This window comes from Cervus elaphus, chromosome 8 (assembly GCF_910594005.1).
Source record: "Cervus elaphus chromosome 8, mCerEla1.1, whole genome shotgun sequence".
Lineage (NCBI taxonomy): Eukaryota > Metazoa > Chordata > Mammalia > Artiodactyla > Cervidae > Cervus > Cervus elaphus.
The window spans coordinates 17,698,992-17,720,195 of record NC_057822.1 but is presented as its reverse complement, the minus strand read 5'-3'; the positions used below and the strand labels follow the sequence as shown (position 1 = coordinate 17,720,195).

The following is a 21,204-nucleotide window of genomic DNA, read 5'->3' as shown; positions in this document are numbered from 1 at the left end:
ACCAGACAAAACCCAACTGATCTGATTCAGACAACAGTATAATAGATATCTTACTTTCTCTTGAACAACAATAATTGAAATTTGGAACACAATAAAGCAATAGAGCCAGTATGAAGCCTTGAGAGAGATCATTACAAATCATGTAGGCTCTAGCAAAATGCTTCATTTGTGCTATAATATTGGCCCTTACGACAGGCCAGAACTGTTCTTACCAGTGGAAATATTGAACCATAAAGCACATATTCAAGATTCAGCTTGCAGACAACTGACTTTCCACCACAATGATTCTCATTTAAAGTCGACACAAGGGTGACAGAGACAAAGAACAGTCATCTTCACCAATCCACTCCAATCACCCTTGCAGAACAAAATAAATAAAAACAATCTTCTTTTCTAGTTGCTTCTAGAGGGGTCCTGAAGAAAGGAACCAGGAAAAGTATATCCTTTGATTCTTTGTAGAAACTATATCAGATGATTTTGCAAATATTTGAGTCCACTTCCTACAGGCATTAGAGCAAAATGCACATGGAAATTTATTTTTGAGAAAGAAAAGGAAGAAACAATTTAGGAAACTTTCCTATAGAGAAGGAAAGTTCCTGGGCTGGCAGATGATGGATCAAAGCCATGTGTTCAGTTGGGACCTGAATCACCTGAATCACCTTCATAACAGCCAGAAGATATACACTTGACGGGGTCTAATTTAGGACTGAGGGAAACGAGGCTCACAGACAGGATGTAACTTGCTCAAGGCCAAAGAACCAGGATGAAAATCCCTGGATCCAAAGAGTGAAGGGACTAAATATGTAACGTGGAATCCCATGGCTGGATAAGTAAGAGGAAAGGACAAGAACACAGAATCACCAATTTAATTTGATCATGGCAGACCTGAATTACCACAATTTTCAGGCAAGGCTTACTTTGTCCTGGAGCAGACCAACACAGGTAAAGAAACCAAACCAAGCTCTCAACCAAGAAAGCAGAAGAAAGGTGATATTCCAGAAGGAAGAGGAATGACACGAAAATGTGCTGTGTGACCTACACAAGTAATCAGGCCAGTGGTCCTGGACCATAGCTGACCATCAGAATCACCTAGGGGGTCTGTCGTCAAAAGGCCACCCAGATACCACCCCCACCCCATGATTCTGATGTAATAGGTCTGGAGTAAGGCCCAGGCATCTACACTTTTTTAAGAGTAAATAACATTTTTTGAGCATTTAGTACACAGATATTTGCATTTTTAAAGATCCCCTGGTGGTGGTGGTTTAGTCCCTTCTGACTCTTCTGAATCTATAGACTATAACCTGCCATGCTCCTCTATCCATGGGGTTTCTCAGGCAAGAATACTGGAGCGGGTTGCCATGCCCTCCTCCAGAGGATCTTCCCCACCAAGGGATCAAACCCGCATCTCCTGAGCTGCAGACAGACCTTTACCATCTGAGCCACTAGGGAAGCCTCACCCAATATGTAGCCAGGGTTGAGGACCACTGATGGAGGAGGCAAGATGTTTTTTCCTCTTTTGCCTACAAAACAAAATATGCCTTACAGATATCCCTGGGTCTCAAGGAATGACAGAATTTTGCTCTTCTTTGTAAAAATCATTCAGCCTCCCTGAACCTGCTTTAACATCTGCCCAATAACAACCAGGTGCAGAAAACACGTCTAATTCATCTCGGATCTCCCAGCGCCAGGGCCTGGATGGAACCAGAGTTTGATAAAATACTTTCGGCTGAAGTGAGGGAAGCTCATTTTCTTTAAGTAAATTTTTTTTAATTTTAGAATACTTTCAGATTCACAGGAAAGTTGTGAAGACAACATAGAGAATTACCACACACTCCATAACTTGGTTCTCTTATCACTGATATCTGGCATTAGTCTGGTACCTTTGTTGCAACAAATGAAGCAATATTGACACATTATTACCAACTAAAGTTTATTCTTTATTCAAGTTTCCTTAGCTTTTTCCTAATGTCCTTCTCCTATTACAAGATCCCATATTACAGGTGGCCTTTATGGATTCACAGGCTCTCCTTGGATGTGACAGATTCTTTCCCAGACTTTCCTTGTCTTGATGACTTCGATAATTTTGAGGAGTAATGATCAGGTATTTTGTTAGGGACATTAGGGACGTATGGACTTATCCGCCTGCCGATGTCAGAGCCACAGGAGTTGCGAGTTCTATCCTTGGGTCAGGAAGATCCCCTGGAAGAAATGACAACCCACTCCAGTATTCTTGCCTGGAGAATTCCATGGACCGAGAAGCCTGGTGGGCTACAGTCCTCGGCATCACAAGAATCGGATATGACGAAGCAACTAAGCACACACATAAATGTGTCTATCAAAGACTTAACCGCCATTTTTATCACAATTGAAGTGGGATTATGGATTTGAGGAGAGGAAAACCATAGAGGTAAAGTGCTGTTTATATTACATCAATGTCAGGGGTGGTTGTTGTTCAGTCTCTAAGTCATGTCCAACTCCTTGTGACCCCACGGACTGCAGCATGCCAGGCTTCCCTGTCCTTCACTATCCCCAGGAGTTTGCTCAAATTCATGTCCACTGAGTTAATGATGCTATCTAACCATCTGTTCCTCTGCTACCCTCTTCTCCTCCTGCCTTCAATCCTTCCCAGCATCAGGGTCTTTTCCAATGAATCAGCTCTTCACATCAAGTGGCCAAAGTGTCAGAGTTTTAGCTTCAGAACCAGTTCTTCCAATGAATATTCAGGGTTGATTTCCTTTAAGATTGATTGGTTTGATCTCCTTGCAGGCCAAGGGACTCTCAAGAGTCTTCTCCAGCACCACAGTTTGAAAGCATCAATTCTTCAGCACTCAGCTTTCTTTATGGTCCAATTTTCACATCTGTACATGACTACAGATTGAAGGTGGAAGGAGAAGGGGGTGACAGAGGATGAGATGGTTAGATGGCATCACCAATTCAATGGACATGAGTTTGAGTAAACTCTGGGAGTTGGTGATGGACAGGGAAGCCTGGCGTGCTGCAGTCCATGGGGTCGCAAAGAGTTGGACAAGACTGAGTGACTGAACTGAACTGAAACTGAACTGAAACTAGAGACTTCCTTTCTTGCTTAAGCTATCTGAATTGAGTTTTCTGTTGCTTGCAACCCAAGGAGTTCTAATTAACACCTGCTACAAGTGTGAAAGAATCTTGATCTGGCCTGGTTTTCAAAATTCCCTCATCTTCATTTTTCTCATCTATAAGATAAGAACCTCAGACATAATCACTGAAGTCCTCATAAGAGTGCTTAATACATTCTATTTAAGACTATGAGCTTCCCAGATGGCTCAGTGGTAAAGAATCCACCTGCCAATGCAGGAGACTCAGGTTCTATCCCTGCGTTGAATTTCCTCCTTCCCCTGGAGGGGGAAATGGCAACCCACTCCAGTATTCTTGCCTGAAAAATTCCACAGACAGAGGAGCCTGGAGGGCCACAGTCCATGGGGTCCAAAGAGTCGGACATGACCGAGCAATTAAGCATGCACACACAATTATGTCTACTTAGTAAAAACACTTAATTGTACTTCTGGTCTACTCATACTCATGGAAACATACAAAATTCACAATCATCTTAAAATTAGTAATTTTACTGGCTTTTAGCTATGGTCATTCAAATTACTGAATTTTGTATTACAAGTGATTACTGCAAGTTAATTATTATTTTAATAAAACTCATTTTATTTTTAGAGGTTTTCTATCAGTTAAAATACAAAATTACACTTTTAACAGTGATTTCTGAAGGTGTTAGGCAAAAGCATTAAGCCATGCAGGAAAATTGTTTCTGATCCAGATGAAAATGGTTTGGTTGAGGCCATCGTAAAACAATGGCCTGCTTGTCTGAGATGTCTCTTAATTGCCAAAAAATAAAATGATGCAATGATTACAGTAAGCATTTCACCATTTTAAGTCTTCAACCGAATGGGATAAATTTCAGTACTGAGCTCAACATCATGTATAATGAATTTTTCTATACATTGCAGGATGAGCAGTAGACAGCTGTGATGACATGAAGAAAACACTACATATGTAGACAGGGGACTCCAGTATCAACCCAGCCACTGTTTGACCTTGGGTAAACCACCAATTCTATCCACTCCAGTCTCCTCACCTATCAAGCAAAGGAAATGCCTCCTCCAAAGAAATGTGAAGATTAAAAATATGTAATACAGAGAAAGGAGCCTCACACACAGCCAGGCACATAAGTAACTGAATATTGAATGTGAATCTGAATGCCCCTAAGAACCTACATACGTTCTTATGGGCAATTCCCACCATACCTGCCCAGAGGACTGTCCTTGTGATTCCAAATGTCTAAGCTTAAATTCTTTGGTGAAGAGAGCCCAAAGATGGGAAGTAAGCAATATTCGACTCCTGACTCTGTCATTCACCTCTTTGGCCTTCACTTTCTTCTGCAAAATTAGAGAAATGGCCAAGATGAATTCTAGGATGGTTCCAAGCTCTAGAAGTCTACAAAATGTGTTGCCATCTGTCAGTTTGAAAACTCATGAGCTTCCAGGGTAAAATCTGAAACTAGCCCCTGTAGAGTGAGGACAAGGCAGACCCCTCTGGATCGGCAGGTGGCAGATTTAATAAGCAAAGGAACTTACTTATGAGTTATATCTTGGGCATCACAAGACAGATTTCTGTCCCTGCCCTCCAGAATCTTAAAATTTATGTAGAGATTCAGCCATGTCTCCAGTCCAGATGGTCTCAACAACACACTGCTCTCAAGGTCATATCCTTGAAGATGGCTCTCATCACGGTAATGCCAGGCAGAATGCACATTCCAAGGATGAGACAGGAATGGGTGAGGAGCTACCAGTTGCTCAGGGTAAGATGGAAAGTCAGCTAGCAGTCAAGTCTTCTCAATGACCTCCTCCAACACCACTTTAATCAGTGCTCAGAAACTGGCTTTCCTGGTGACTCAGATGGTAAAGCATCTGCCAGCAACGCGGGAGATCTGGGTTCGATCCCTGGGTTGGGAAGATCCCCTGGAGAAGGAAATGGCAACCCACTCCAGTACCCTTGCCTGGAAAATCCCATAGACAGAGGAACCTGGTAGGCTACAGTCCATGGGGTCGCAAAGAGTCAGACAGGACTGAGTGACTTCACTTTCACTTTCAGAAACTGCCAGTGAAAGGATGAGTTTCTTAGATTACTAACCTCGCTTTGAAAGACAAAGAGCATCATTTCCTCCCCCTCTTCCAGCATTCTACAAAAAATCTGTTTCAGTGTCAAACTGTGAGTAGGTTAGGCCTGGAAGATTCCAAGTCATGGAAATTGAGGGACAAATGGGAAGCAGATGTTTAGGCTGAGCCCTTGACCTGCGGTTTCAGTTTGTTTTATGAGATTCTCTGGGCCACAAACTATCCAAAGTTGCCAGAACTGCCAGCTCCCTGAAGGTATTTGTTTGTTTGTTTCTTTGTTTAGGGTAGAAGGCTATGCACTAGAAGCCATATTAAGCTTTGTTGTTATTGTTTAGTCATGAAATCGTGTCTGACTCTTTTCGACCCTATGGACTCTAGCCCATCAGGCTCCTCTGTCCATGGGATTCTCCAGGCAAGAATCCTGGATGGGTTGCCATTTACTTCTCCAGGGGATCTTCCCAACCCAGGAATCGATCCCGCATCTCCTGCATTGGTAGGCAGATTCTTTACCACTGAGCCACCAGGGAAGCCCCCATATTGAGCTTACGGAACATCCAATTCCCACTCCTTTCTAAACTGGGCTGCCTGAATCCCAATCCCTGAGGACATTACCTAGGTTCAGGCTGGAGGAAACAAAAAGCCTGGCAGAGGTTGCTAAGCAACGAGTGATCTCCAGCCTGCAGCCCTGCAGGCCCATCATCAAGGGCAAGGGGTCCCACCTCCCCGCCCACTCGCATTTCTCATTTATACACCCTCACTAAAAACTAGCTATGTCAGTGCTCTACACAAACCCACAGGACTAGCCCCTTAACAAGCATGCTCAGATGGCACGGCTACCCACCACAATGACCAGAGAGACTCTACACCGTGCCATACCAGACACACTGCAAGTGCCCCATGGGTGCCAGGGCCTACAGAAGGGGACAGGACCAGGCATGTGAAGGTCAACCAACCGGATGCCAAGACCATCCTCAAGCTGTATGTGGCTACTTCGGATCTGGATGGCCCTGCATTTTTTTTTTTTTTTTTTGCACTTTCTGGCCTCAATTTTCTTCTCAGTGAAGTGAAGCAAGTGGACTAATGACATCTAGAGCCGCTTATTCACAGTAGTTCTAGTACCCCTGGCCAGCTCCCTCCTTCTCCCAAAGGAGTTCAGCAGACACAGGCACTAGAAGGCGGCTTGATCGCTGGGGTGGACAAGCAGGGCTTAGGGCCCAGGCTAGGTCAGAAGACACAGCTCCCCAGTGCACAGGTCTTCCTGGGAGGGAACCCCAGACACTGAGCTCTTTCAGGAAGAGACAATGGAGTGGGCAAGCAGAATGTCATGAGAACTGGGGCCACAGACCAGACCAGACCAAGAATGGATTACCTGGGATGCTGAGTGCCTGGGCAAGGACAGAAGCAAGAAGACATCAACCCTGGCATATAAGATCCCCTGGAGGAGGGCATGGCAGCTCACTCCAGTATTCTTGCCTGGACAATCCCAGGGACAGAGAAGCCTAGCAGGCTACAGTCCATAGGGTCGCAAACAGTCAGACACAGCTGAAACAACTTCACACGCACTCAAGTACAGCACAGGGAACTCTACTCAATATTCTATAATGGCCTATATGGGAAAAGAATCTAAAGTGTGGGAATATGGATATGGACAACTGGTCCACTTTGCCGTACACCTGAAATCAACACAACATTATAAATCAACTATACACCAATAAAAAAAAAAATTTTAAGCCTCTTCCGAACATACAAAACATCTCACTGAAGGTGAGGAAAACCTCACATAAGAGATTTTTTTAAAGGAGTCAGCACACTGAGCATAGTTTTTAGCTCTTAAGGCTGAATATAATAATGATTTTTTTCCTTAGATAACAAAGACAAGAGTGATTTTTCTTTCAGTCAGTATAGCCCCCAAATCTCCATCCTACCCCGTCCTACCCCTTCTTTATAAAAGAAAACATAATAATATTAAATTTACTTCTCTCCAGCTGAGAGTTTATTTTAAGCCTCATAGAAATGCTAATATGAGTTCTCATTTCTCTGTCTCGCTTATTTCTCTCATTATGAAGCTTTTCTACAGAAATAAAAGAATTCCCTTTTGCACAACCAAAAAAAAAAAAAAAACAATGGCCAGTTTTAAAGAGTGAAAATGAAGATAGAGGACCACAAAAATTCCTGGTCAGGAAAAAAAGGGGTTGTTCTCAAGGGAAAAAGTGCTAAATACATAACGTGAAATTAAAGCATAAGGGAAATTTGCATTTTGCTGAATATTAAGATGAGTCTTTTTCTGCCCAAGCCTGTATAGAGAACACTTTTTGAAATCAGACCATTACACCATCAAGAACTTCTAAGAAATACTCTGTTATCCAATAATGCCATTAAAATTAACTTGGTGATTTTAACAAAATACCGAGAAACCCATGCCAATTATTAAAAGGGAACTTTGCTGAATAGTTCTTTTTTAAAAATGAATGAAGCATCTTAATAAAATGGTTGCAGTGTTTCAGCTTCAAAAAAAAATCAAGACAAATTACAAATATTTAAATATGATTTAGAAGATCCATGCCAGTCCTTCTTAAAATAGCCATAAACTAGGGCTAGTTACGTTTAATTATACATTCTAAAAAGACAATAGGATCAGTCCTGTCAATATAAATCTTGGCCAAAACAGAATTCTTTAAAAGCAAACTCCTGGTTCAAATTAGGCAGTTCTCAAAATATTGTATAATATAGTACTGGTATCAAACATTAGAATTCTAATTAAAATCTATTGACCATGATGAACTTGGCTTTATAAATAAGAACAAACAATGATAAAATTCTAAAGGGCAAAACAGTGAGCATAAGCAGAATCAAAAAAGAAAAGATAAGTAGGGGAAAATATTAATAACACAAAGGACAAAGGGCTGATATTCTCATTAACAATGAGCTACTGCAGATCAACCTTTTTTTTTTTTTGGCACACCAGGCAGTAAGCGGGACCTTACTTCCCTGACAAGGGGTCAAACCCATGCCCCCTGCACTGGGAGTATGGAGTCTTAACCACTGGACCACCAGGGAAGTTCCACGATAGATCAGTTTTAAAAATGAACAACCCAAAAGAAAATCAGGCAGAAATAAAAAGAGGCAATTCATTTAAAAAAAAAAAACAGTTTTCTTTCATTCACAATTTTTAAAATGCAAAGAGAACCAGGAGGATACCATGTTTTATCTATCAGTTAACACATAAAAATAAATCAAAATCTGGGAAACCAGAATTAACAAAAATGTGGGTGAATAGGCATTCTCAAATGCTGTGAGCAAATGAGCAAAACTGTTCAATCTTTCTGGATGGCAATTTAGCAATGCTTATTAAAATGCTTAATATATGTAACTTTTGACCTACATATACATATATATATACACACCCACATATATCATTGCATAAAATTATGTACATACATATATAGTCATTGCAACATCATTTATAACAGAAAAATGGAAATAGTGCATTCCAGTAAAAACTGAGTACATAAATATTCACATAATGGAATACTATTCATCCATCAAAAAGACCGAGCTTGCTTTCTGTTTTAAGACATGGTAAGATTTTCACAATAGATTAAGAAAAATATCTGCAGAATAGTATGCACAAGATTATTTCTTCTTTATATAAAATAGCTGCCTGGATATATGAGAATTTACATATGCTTCACATATGCTTATATGTAGAGAGGACAATGTAAAACGACACACCAAAACATGAATAATGATTACTGCAGAGGCATGATACTAGCAGAAGAGGTAGGAAAAGGGTAAGATAAGTTTACCAGCGGCCTTATTTCCTATATTTTTACACATTTTTAATGCCGTAACACAGTTTGACAGTTGCCCTTGAACAGTCTATGAAGATGTAAAACTATGAGCTAAGTTATTATTTTAAATGCAAGCTAATAAAATTGGCCTTGTGTGATTATTTGGCAAGAATTTAAATTGTCATTGAGGAACTCTTCAGAGCAAAGCTGGGAATCAAGGTAGGGATTAGCTAGGCTTTTCAGGTAGGGTTGTCAGACTAAGCAAATTAAAACTATAGAACTCCCAGTTAAATGTGAATTTCAGAAGAACAATGTGCAATACGTGGGACCCAAAGGAAACAAAATTCATTTTTATGTGAAATTCAAATTTAACTGAACATCCTACATTTTATCTGGCACCCCTATTTGGGAGTTAATTCATGGTCCCAGGGTGGTTCTTGGAACATGCTTTAGTCCATGCCCAGAAGTTCTTGTGCATTTAACTAGATTCTTCTTCCTCTGTTCCAGTGGTTATTCTATTGGTGGAAGACTCCTTCAAGAGCCTCATGAAACTTGTGGGCCATTCTCTAGGAGAACAAATACATACAAAAGTTGGAATCTCAAGACATCGACATACTCTTGAAACCATCTGTAGGTTCCAGGTTAAGAACCTTAATTTCTATCTAGATGTGACATGCTACCCTGAGTCTTGAATTTCATGTCATCTCAACAAATTTAAAGGACTCACACAACCTGACCTCAAGGCTTACTCTAAAACTACAGTAATCAAGGTTGTATAAAACTGGCAGAAGGACAGATATACAGAGACAACAGAATGGAATAAAACATACCCACATATGTATAGTCGAATGATTTTCAACAAAGGTGCCAAGATAATTCAGCAGAGCCTCTTGTTAACAATTATTTCTAGGAAATTGGATATTCCTATGCCAAAAATAAATAAAAGCTACTCATACACTGAACCACATGAAAATACAACTATTAACTCTAAATGGGTCAAAGACTTAAATGTAACACCTAGAACAATACAAGTCTAGAAGAAAATATAGGAGAAAAAATTTGTGACCTTGGGTTAAGTAAAGATTTCTTACATAGAAAAAGAAGCACAGGGTACTCTTTTGCCCCCTTAGTACTCTTTTGCCCCCTTCTGATGCCTATGTCAGAAGCTTTCTCTATTTCCTTTATACTTTAATAAAACTTTATTACACAAAAGCTCTGAGCGATCCAGCCTCGTCTCTGGCCCCGGATTGAATTCATCTCCTCCGGAGGCCAAGAATCCCGCATCTCATCGTTCAGCAACAACCTTTCATCTTGGGGGCTCGTCCGGGATCCTTCAGGACAAGATGGGCCTGATAACCTATGTGAGCCTACTTCTGCTGACTCCAGAAATCCTGAGTCTGCCGTTTGATCCTCAAGACAATGCCTTCCTGTCCTGCGCTCACTCCTATGCTGCATTCCACAATCGGTCTAACTGCTGGGTCTGCGGAGCACTCCCTTCTTCATCAGTGGAAGGCGTTCCATGGTGGACATCTCCACTTCAAGGAAAGGACTTTCTCCAAGTCTGCAAATACCTTCAACAATCACATGTGATACCTCTTCTTAAACTGATGACATCTAACAACCTTAAGATGGACTGATGTAACTATGGACATAATGTGACTTTTCATTTTGATTTTAACTTGGTTTAATGACTATTTTGCCTTACATCTGTAACTGTATAATGGGGTTTTCTAACCGTCTAAAAGCTTTTAATTTACAAATAGTTGTCCAAGCTCCTATGAGTGCCACAGCCTCCTCCAACTATTACTTGGAGCCCCTGGATCAGACATCCTCCCTATGAGGATTAGGAGAATATGTTGCCTCACCAATTTAGGGACAATGCCCCTTATCAGCTCGGAAGCAGTTATGGAATGAGAATGACCCCCCTTTTCCCTAGGCAACATAATTCTCCTAAAAGAAAAGGGGGGAATGAGAGAGTCATTTCCTAGGCAGGTTGATACGAAGTCTAGGGGTCCCCAAGGAGAGAGAGGTCTGGGATATTCAAGGAGGAAGAAAGGACAAACTTTTTTTTTTTCTCTACATTCCTTAGGATTATATAACAATAATGTATCCTGCCTGAGGACAGTCTTTGGATTAAACCCTCTGGCTAATTCTGTTATCTTAAAATGTAAATTATGGCAGTAGGTCTGGTCTTTACGAGGACGTATCCTGCCTGAGGACAATCTTTGGATTAAACCTTCTAGCCAACTCTGTTATCTTAAAACGTAAATTATGGGAGTGGGTCTGGTGAGGTCTTTGCAACCTCCAGACATTCTTTGGATTCATTGGAGAGTATATAACTCCATTGCTAACACTAGCAAAGGGGTACTCTTTTGCCCCCTTCTGATGCCTATGTCAGAAGCTTTCTCTATCTCCTTTATACTTTAATAAAACTTTATTGCACACACAAAAAAAAGAAGCACAAATCAAAAAAGGAAAAAATGATACATTAGACTCCATCAATTCTAAAAACCTGCCCTTCAAAAGATACTGTCAAGAAAATAAGAAGACAAGCCACAGATTAGGAGAAAATATTTGCAAGTCACATACCGAATAAAGGATTTATATCCAAAATATAGAAGGAATTCTCACGACTCATTTAAACAAACATTTCATCCAGGAAACGGTATGGGTGGCAAATAGCACATTAAAAAATACTCAATATCATCCATTGCTATGAAAACGCAAATTAACACAGCGGTGTGATGCTGCTACACACAGGTATTAGAACAGCTAAAACCTAAAGCACCAATGATACCAAGAAGTGATAAGGATGCAAGCCACTGGAGCTCTCACTTAATGCAAACTAACATGCTGGGAACCAGCTTGGCAACTTCTTATAAAGCTTAACATGTCCTTACATGTGACCCAGCAATCCCATCCCTAGGTACTCACCAAGGAGAAATGAAAACATGCCCACTTAAATGTAGATGAATGTTTACAGCAGCTTTATTCATAATCACCCAAAACTGGAAACAACTGGAAAGTCATCAACCAGTGAAAGGATAAATGAAACAGTGGCGTATCCATACAGCGGGATACTACTTAGCAATAGAAAGAAAAACTACTGAGGCACGGAACCTCAGGAGCCTTACACCAAGTAAAAGCAGCACGCCTGTTGTATGATTTAATTTATAGGATGTTCTGGAAGCTGCAGAACTCTAAAGACAGACATCAGATCAGTGGAGGCTGGGGCTGGGGAGAGGGTTCACCACAAAGGGGCAAGCTGAAATTTATGAAGGTAACGAGCTAGTCTATATCCTGATTATGGAGACAGCTACACAACTATACTTCAAAAATCATAGAACTGAATGCTTAAAAGGGTGAATTTTACTGTGTGCAAATTATACCTTAAATTTTTTTATAGAGTCTGAAAATCCTACATGTAAGGAATAATCAGGAAGGTCAGTTTAAAGTTAGAGAGTTTGGTTTTCTTTTCATATTTCCTATATAAAGTCTTCCCTTTCTTGGGTAGTATACTGAAGATATACTTAATTTTCCTATTCTAATACACTTCACTTTGCTTAAAAATTAAGGATGCTGTGGAAGAGACACTGATACAGCCTTAGGGTTAGACTCTAGAGCCTGGCTACAAACACCCCTTAAGAAGAAAGAATGTGGAAGGACTTGGCAAGGGGGGCCAGGACCAGTATTTAGCTCAGTCAAATAAAAATGGAAAAGCAAATTCTTTTCACCAACGTTTATGAAAATAGTCACTCAACCTCTCCCTTTATCATGGGCCAGATAAATATTTTCAGCTTTGTAATCCATCTTGTTTGTTGCAACTACTCCACTCCGCTGTACTTAAACGAATGGACAGTACTTAAACAAATGGACAGTACTTAAATGAATGGACAGTACCTAAACGAATGGGCGTGGCTGTGTTCCACAAAACCTGAGAGATACTGAAAATCAAATTTTATATCATTTTCATGCATCCCTAAACCTTATTCTTATTTTTGTTTCCAATCATCTTAAAATGTTAAAACCATTCTTGGCAGGGGGCCTGTCTGTTGTCTGATGCCTAGCGCTCCTGGAGTCCTGAAGCCAGCTGCCCTCGCTCATCCTGGGGAGCATCAGTGGGTGACTTAGAGAAGCCCCTCCTCTTAAAGACAACTGCGCTCCAACTCACACTGTGAGTGTTGACCAAAGACAGGTCAGTGTTCAAATGAAGCAATGAATGATTCCATAAAAGTCTAGGTGGCCCGCGCATGCTCAGGCCACATCGTTCTCTGTTGTTTGGCACCTACCTGGTAAGGGGGCTACAGAGGAGAAACTAACAAAAGTGAATGCAGAGGGGAATCAGCACCAAAATCAGAGCTTTCTAGTGTCTGATACATCACAACCAAAGAAAAGACTCTCTACTGGTGGAATTTTAGTCTTTTTGGAAATCAGATAGAAATATATATATAATATGTATATATATCTCTCTCCAAGGGAAAAGCATGAAATAAATATGACTCCTCTTACAGATACACACAATCGCTACTAGCTCTTGGTAGTTGTCTCATCTGGGCCAGGTACTGGGCTGGATACTTTTCTAATCCACAACAAATTTCAAGGTTGGCATCGGGTTCCCATTTTCACAGAAGAGAAAATCAAGCTGCAGAAAAACAAATTACTTATCTGAGGACCTTCAGAGTCCACCCACCTGGACTCTTTAACAATCCAGCGCACGCCAGCTTCATGGAGACTTCAAGTCCACTTTAAGATGCAAGATCTTTGCCATTGGAGGAAAGCATAGGCCAGAAATTTCAGGCCATTTGAAGCTAGGTGCTTTTGGATGAGAAGGTCCAAGAGCAGGTTGCGATTTGTACTCTTTTTCTCTGCCACATGCCACATGTAGGGCAGGCTGTAGGGGAGATGTCCTAAGTCTAGAGGGGGCTTCTCAACCCTGGTCCTACAGTAGAATTACTTGGAAGACATTTTAAAATCCCAGGTTCCCAGACCCCACCAATTAAATCAGAGCCTGGGGGTGGGAGTAGAGGGACCCAGGCACTCATTTATGTTAAAGCTCCCATGTGACTCCAACATGCAGCCAGGGTTGAACACCAGTGTAAGTAAAGAAGGAAGGGGGAAATATAAAGAAATTCTAGGGATTTCCCTGGCAGTCCAGTGGTTAAGACCTTGCCTTCCAATGCAGGGGGTGCAGGTTCGATCCCTGTTTGGGAGCTAAGATCCCACATTCCTCGTGGCCAAAAATTTCAAAATACAAAACAAACAATATTGTAACAAATTCAATAAACACTATAAAAATGACTCACATCGAAAAAACAGATAAAATAAAATTTCGCTTTAAAAAAAATTCTATCCACAAACTTTACTGCACTGTTGGACTTTTCGTTTGGGGGTAAATTTCAGATGTTCCGGCCTCTGGGTTAGCCAGCACTAACCACAGCCGTCTCCTGAATCAGTAAGAAGATCTAAAAATATAACTCAGCCATTCCGTTTTCTGACTCAAATACCCTTCAGCTTCAGATAGGTTTTCTTTCCTGTTTGATGCCTGAAATGAGGGCATAAACAAAAGCACTTTGGATGGTACTGTGTCACATGAGAAGCTTAAGCAAAGAAGCTAAAGACAGAAATGCGTCTTTGTCAGGTGGCCAAGCTGAGAAAAATGATGTTTCCTAAGAATGCACCAGATAGACCAAATAAGAAATCACTCCATTTTCATAATGCCTAGAAAAACAACTGTTTCTTTCCTTTCTTAAAATCACTCAAAGGATTTAGATGAGCTTTATCTGTTTGTTTCAAAAGAAAACTTGAAGTCACACTGAGAATTTTCTGAGAAACTGTCTCTTTCATAATAAAAAGAACTATACATTTATCAAAATTTCAGCACAATGAGTTTTTTCATTTTAAAAACTGAGGTTGTAGTATAACTCATCCTGGTAGGGAGAAAAAGTTGAATCTGTTCCTTGAAGGGAAACAATCACAGACACCAAATAGACTAGTGTAATCATATTTTGTATGAGAAATAGATAATCTTTCTCCTAGCACTATACCTTGTGTTTATGCAACATTTTACTTTTTTTCTCAAAAAATTTTAAAATTCATTCTCCCATACATCTTTATATTTATGGAAAAAAATTTCACAATTTCTCATTTATTAACTGCACCTTTTCTAAAAAAGAAAATAAGACAAGCATTACTAGCCCATTTTGGAGATAAGAACACTGAAGTTCAGGGATGTTCAATTTCTCTCGCAAGGTCACAAAACATGAATACCTGTAGAAAAATCAGAGGAAGGAGCAATGTCTCTTGAGAGCCAACATAGAACATTTTGTACAATCACAATGTGAACTGGTGCGTGTGCATGCATGTGTGTGAATGTGTGCAAATACTTCAGTTGAGAAGGATGATGCTGTGCAAAGTGCTAGAATTCTTTGTTGTTGTTTGTTAGCAAACTTCAATCAAAAATAAATTCATCAGAAGCAGAACCATTGTTTCAAGTTAGCATGTTTAATCAAAGAGAGGATTATAGAATCAGCTTAGTGGGTAAAACTGCATAAAAAGCAGCTCCAAAAACCCCTTTTTCCTCCAAGGGGAGAAACTGACACATTTTCATTCTAATCCCAAAGGGTAAGATTTCCAGGGAACATGACAAGAAAAAACAAACAGGTGTCTGCCTGTTTGAATATCTGACAAAGAATTATTTCATTAAAAATAAAAAAACAAAATAATAAAACTAAGTAATCCTTACATGTGATGGAAGGCTCAATGGAAGGGAGGCATTCCTGTACCACTCACCAGAAAGAAAATTTGGCCCAGCAGCTGCCACCTCTGATACCTGCTTGCTTCCCCAAGTGAACCAAGAAGGCAAGAACAGCAGCTTCAATAATATTTTTTTTAATTTAAAGTTTGAAGTTGTTTTCAAATCCATCAGAGATACTAAGGTGTCTTTTATCTAGTATCCATATGCTTTCATGGTGGCAAAAAATAACTTCAGCCAGGCAGGACCTATGATTCTAACTCTGCAGGAAGGTCCTGCTTGGTAGGCAGCATAAGGAGAATTTTCTGTGTCTTTATCAGTCCTGAAGCTTTTCATTCCAGCTGGGCACAGCCATCTGAACTGTGTTTCAGAGCAAAACAGGGTGTTTTAGAGTAAAGCCAGACTCAGAAATCACTCCATCCCCTTTTCACTGATAAGACTCAAAGAGGTTATGGTGCTAATTTAAGGTCACATAGCTAAAAATAACAGGGACAGGACTGGACTTTCATCTTGGCATCCTTCAGACTCAACAGCTCTATTAATAGCATCAAGTCAGCCACCTGGTTCAAATCCTACACTGACTAGCAGGGTGACCTTGGGGCAGTCATTTAACTTTTCTGCACTTCATCTAAATAATGGGGATGGTTGCAGCACTTAGCTCACAGGACACCAGGAGAACTCAGGAGCTATATCTGTAAAGCCCCTGGAATAGCACTGGCGCATACCAAGCGCTTGAGAAAACAGTCAGCAATCGTCATCATCGTCACCACGTCTCTGTAGGTTAGATTTCCATATCATCTTTAGAATCCATCGAATCCTCAGGATTTCATACTCTTCAGTGTGTCCTAACACTTTAAAAAAGATGTATCTTAAGATGTATCGCAAGTCTGGACAGGGGCTTGCATGGCTTGAACCTCTAGCCAGTACCAATGGAAAGAGCACCATCCTATCAGCTTGCACCCATGTAGGCAGAGGGGGAAGAGGGACAGATGACGCTTGACAGCTGTCAGCAGTCAAATATTAAAAAACAGAATCAGACCATTCATCACCCACCCTGTGAGGTAGATCCCATCCTCAAAGATGAGGAACCTGAGACGTGGCTTAGATCGCCTGTAACAGCAGGTTCAATGCGGGTGGCTCAGCTTCAGACCCACAGATCCTCCTTCACATTATTCACACCACTTCCCAGAGCCTGGGTACTTCCATCACCAGATGATACCAGAAGCACTGTCTGAAGCCATGGCCTTGCCCGAACATCAGCCAAGTGACCACACAGAAGCTGAAGACAGCCTTACTCCATTTTAAGCCAAATTAGTGGTTCATGGCTTTCTTAACCTTGCAACACATACCCAAAATAGAAGGAGGGGGAGGAGGGAGAGCAGAAGAGAAAGAAAGGAAGGGAGGAAAGAAGGAAGGAAGGGAGGGAGGAGGCAGGCAGAAAGGGAACCTCAGAGTTAGGTTCGATGTTTCCATTGCTAACATTATTGCCTCTGTAGCTGGGGGAGGGGTGACACTTGCTGTCTAAAGAATTCTCTTCATGTACAGGTAGAATTCCATATTCAATTTATCCAGCAAGCATGCCGTTCTGTTTCAGCAACCACACGGTCTGCAATGGCTAACATCCATTTCCCTTATCTGTAATTGAGTATGTGTAAGGGGCTTTTTCCTCTGTTTAACTTCTCTATTCAGATTGCCTTTTTCCCCCCAACAGAAAATGAGAGTCTCGAGTGTTACTGCAAGATAATGAAAGATTAAGTTAGAATTAACAGGAATCAATTTGTTATGGGTTTATAAGACTCCGAATCATCTCAGTCAAGTTCTTCTGGGTAACCAAGTCAGATCAGGTTCCAAATTTGCTAAGCTTTCCTGTTAGAATGACAGTAACTCCAGCTCTCTTCAACTCAGAACTCCGGACACCCACTACAGCTTCTCCTCACATTCACACAGCTAAGAACGTCTCAGATCGGGGCTAGAGATCTGACTCTGTTTTGACCAGTTGTTCTGCAATATTTGTGCATCAGTTCATGACTCGTCTCTGAATGAACGCAGTCTATGTCAAACCCCCACGTTAGGACAAAAAATATTTATGCTTCTCTGTGAATCATCTTTAGGAAGAACTAAAGAGGTTTTTCTCTCTCTTGAAGATTTCTTATATTTTTAGAGTTACCAAAAGAATAAGTCCCAGAGTTGGATTAAATTCCCTATGTTCAGTCTGTCCTCCCATATACTTAAACTGACGTGCGCTCTAACCTACCTTCTCTTGTGCATTGCTACTACAGTCTGAGTCCAAATCAACTATTTCTTTCAAGGACAGATTTCAGACATGGAAACGTGAGAGTGGTTTGATGGAATCAATTAGGCAACTCATTTCTCCCGTAAACACCATGCACTTCATCAATCAGCAGGGGAGATCAGTGAGCAGGATTTCGTCCTAATGGCTCATATGGCTCCAACTGGCATCTCCCAAGAGAGGCCTCATTCCCCAAATTTACTCCCAGGTTCATTCACACACTCATCATTATCCCCTCTTCATCCTCATCCTCCTTTCATCAGCTCACTGGAACCAGCTAACAAAGAGGAGCACTACACTGAAAAGACAGGGTCAGCTTGACAGTTTGCTACTACCCAGAAGAAAAAAAAAAAAAAAAGATTCTAGAAAATAGCAAAAATTGTCTGTCAAGGTCAAGCTTCTCAGTCTTATTTACCTCTATTTAAAAAATATTAAAGCTTAAGCCACCCTATCCTATCAAATTACATCATGTCACATGCGGCCTCTTCACCACAGGAATAAAAGTGCATCTGAGCATTCTCAAAGTAACTCTCGGGGCAGATTGACATGAAATAAACTCCTCCCCTCCAAATGGAGGGAAGAAAGCATTTGATCCCAATTGTTTTCCACGTTCACTTGGTTTAATTTCATCATTTCAGATAAATCCACTCTTTGCCCCTACCTTGGAACCAAGACTTGCAGATTTTCTACCTGCACACCCAGGGCTGCTAAGTCACCTACTGATAACGTTGGTGTGAATAGGTCAGTAGGTTTCACCGAGCTTTCAACATTCTTTAAACCAGCCTCGTTTGTTATCTGCCAAATTCTTCTGAAATCCCAGACCCAGAGACAGCAGCTGGCCATCTCCCGTCCCTCGCCTGGCCCCACGCTTCCTCGAAGCCTCACTAAGCCTGGCTGCCTGCCCCAAACGTGCGCCTCCAGGAGCGGCGGCCGGGAAGGCTACGCACCAAGCCCCACTCGCCACGTCCCCTCGAATGTTTCCTAGGGCTCCAGCACTTCCTCCTGAGCTCAAAAAGGGCTGGCCGCGGGGAGGCAGCTGACCTCTCGGTCTCCAGCTGCCTTGTCAGAGCCTCAAGGAGATTGGAAAGGAAAGGAAATGCCCGACCACCGGGCACGGAGCCCACCACTCCCTGTCGCTCTTACAGCTCACCCTCGGGTCCAGCGGGACCAAGAGCAGGGGTCACCTGGACACGAACATCCCGCCAGGGACGCTCGCAGGCTGGCCCTTCTTTGCTGCCAGGGCGGGCACCAAGACCCGGCTCTAGTGGAGGATGGCTCGGCCCGGGTCGAGAGGGGCGCGCCACTTGGTGGCTCACGGTCGTGCCAGAAGTATGAGGGCCAGGGTAGCCGCCAGGCCCTGGAACGGGGCGCCCCGAGAGCCCCGGGCTGGCACGGCCGGAGAACCAGGGTAGGCAGAGAAGAGACGCTAGCAAGGTCGGCCAGGGGTCCGCGTCCACGCGAGCCAAGAGGCCACTTCCATCGCCCACCCCGAAAAGGGAGAAGCTTGGGTCAGGCCCCTAGAGCCCCGCACTGGACAGCGCGCAGTGGCCCGCGCCGCGCCCGCCGCGTCCACTCACCTGGCAGTTGGTGCCAGAGACCCCGGCGGGGCAGGTGCAGCTGTAGCCGGGCTCGCCGGCGGCGGCCGAGGACTGCGGGTCGGGCGCAGGGAGCTGGGAGCACACACCCCCGTTCTGGCAGGGCTGCGCACTGCATGGCCCCGGCACGGGCAGGGGCGCGGCGGGCACCGGGCTGGCCAGGCAGCCGCTGCGGGGCCCCGCGCCGAGTAGCAGCAGCAGCAGCAGGGCGGACGCCGGGGCGCGGCGGGGCGGCATGGCCGACGGAGAGGGCGCGGGAGCCGGAGCTGGAACTGGGGCGCGGCGGCGGCGCTGGCGGCAGGAGCGGAGGTGCTGGCGGCGAGAACACAGCTCCGCCGGGCCGGGCGCCTCCTGCAGATGCGGGATGAGCGGTTCCCGGGGCAACGGAGGGCGGGGCCTGTGGGCGGGGCCAGCGGGGGCGGGGCTCCGGGCGGGCAGGGGAGGGAGGGAGGTGGGTACCCTTCCCCCCAAACCAGGAGTTGGGTTAGGTGGAGCAGAGAGGCCGACAGGGGGCTCCCAGCCTCGAGGGGTGCGGTCAGAGTCGGGGGTGTGTCCAAAAGCGGCTCTAGGGGACAGCGGTGTTGATGCGGGCCTGGCGGGGAGCTCGGAGGGGCTTGGGAAGAAAAGGGGGGTGGACGGGGTCAACGCCAACACGGGGAGGATTTTACGGGCTTCCAGGTGCCGAGCAGCGCGCGCCCGCCGCGGGGCGAGCAGGTGCCCGACTGGCCGCCCGCGGCCCCTCGGCGCGGAATCTGCGAGACCGTAGCGGGGACCGGCCTTACCTCGTTCTCGGGGCTCCTTCCCCACCCCACTGCCCACCACAACACTCCCCCCGACACACACAGCCTTCACCGCGCCGCATCCCAACCCCGGCGCCCCGACACCCGCAGATCCCCGGGGCTGGCTAGGAAGTGACCTTGCGTTCTGCGTAGCGTGCCCCGGGGCCCCTGTCCTTGGTGCTGACCGAGAGCCGCACTTTGCCGAGGGCGGAGCCGGCCGCGCCGCTTGGAAATGTCAGACTGTGGAGTGGGAGAGCGGAAAGAGGCCTCGGGATCAGGGTGTCCAACCCTGTCGTTGAACCGAGGAGGAAACTGAGGCCCAGACGGGCTGAACTGGACCCCAGTGGGTCACTTGACTCCCAGCCCAGAACGCGGTCGGTCTTCTGAAAGAGCAGTTCAGAAGTGCAGGTTCGAGAAGGCCCTGCCAGGGTTTACTATAGAGCCCTGAGTAAAGGGGATGTTCCTCCCGACCTACATGGGTAGGGGGGACGGAGAGGGGAGGGGGAGGCTCCTCTAAACGTCCGAGTTAGGCCGGGAGGTCAGGCTCCGCGGAGGAGATGAAGCCCACCTTGTCTCCCCATCTGACCTTTCACAACCTCTGCTACGGATGGGCTCCCAGGAGCTAATCACCTAGTCTTTAAGCTGACAGTGTGAGTAAAGAAAATGCGACCCTCTTGGATTAACAGGATTGCCCGAACTGGATTAACAGTTCGGGCAAATTTTCTCAACCATACAAATACAGTTTTGCAAAAGCTGAGCAAGTAAGAAAGTAGAGATGACACGTGAACCCAGCATGAAGGTGCCACAGATGAGCAGCCAGGGGCTGATAAGTCTCC

At 43.8% G+C, this 21,204-nt stretch overlaps 1 protein-coding gene across 1 annotated transcript in view; it reads right to left on the bottom strand.

Moving 5' to 3' along the window:
• The window catches only part of DNER (delta/notch like EGF repeat containing), a 378,088-nt gene extending 358,142 nt beyond the window's left edge, over window positions 1-19,946 (bottom strand). The window contains exon 1 of the mRNA XM_043909786.1: window positions 19,572-19,946. Within this exon, the coding sequence (XP_043765721.1) occupies window positions 19,572-19,826 (255 nt within the window). The 5' untranslated portion in view covers window positions 19,827-19,946. The remainder of the gene's footprint in view (window positions 1-19,571) is intronic.
• Window positions 19,947-21,204: the final 1,258 nt, after the last annotated feature.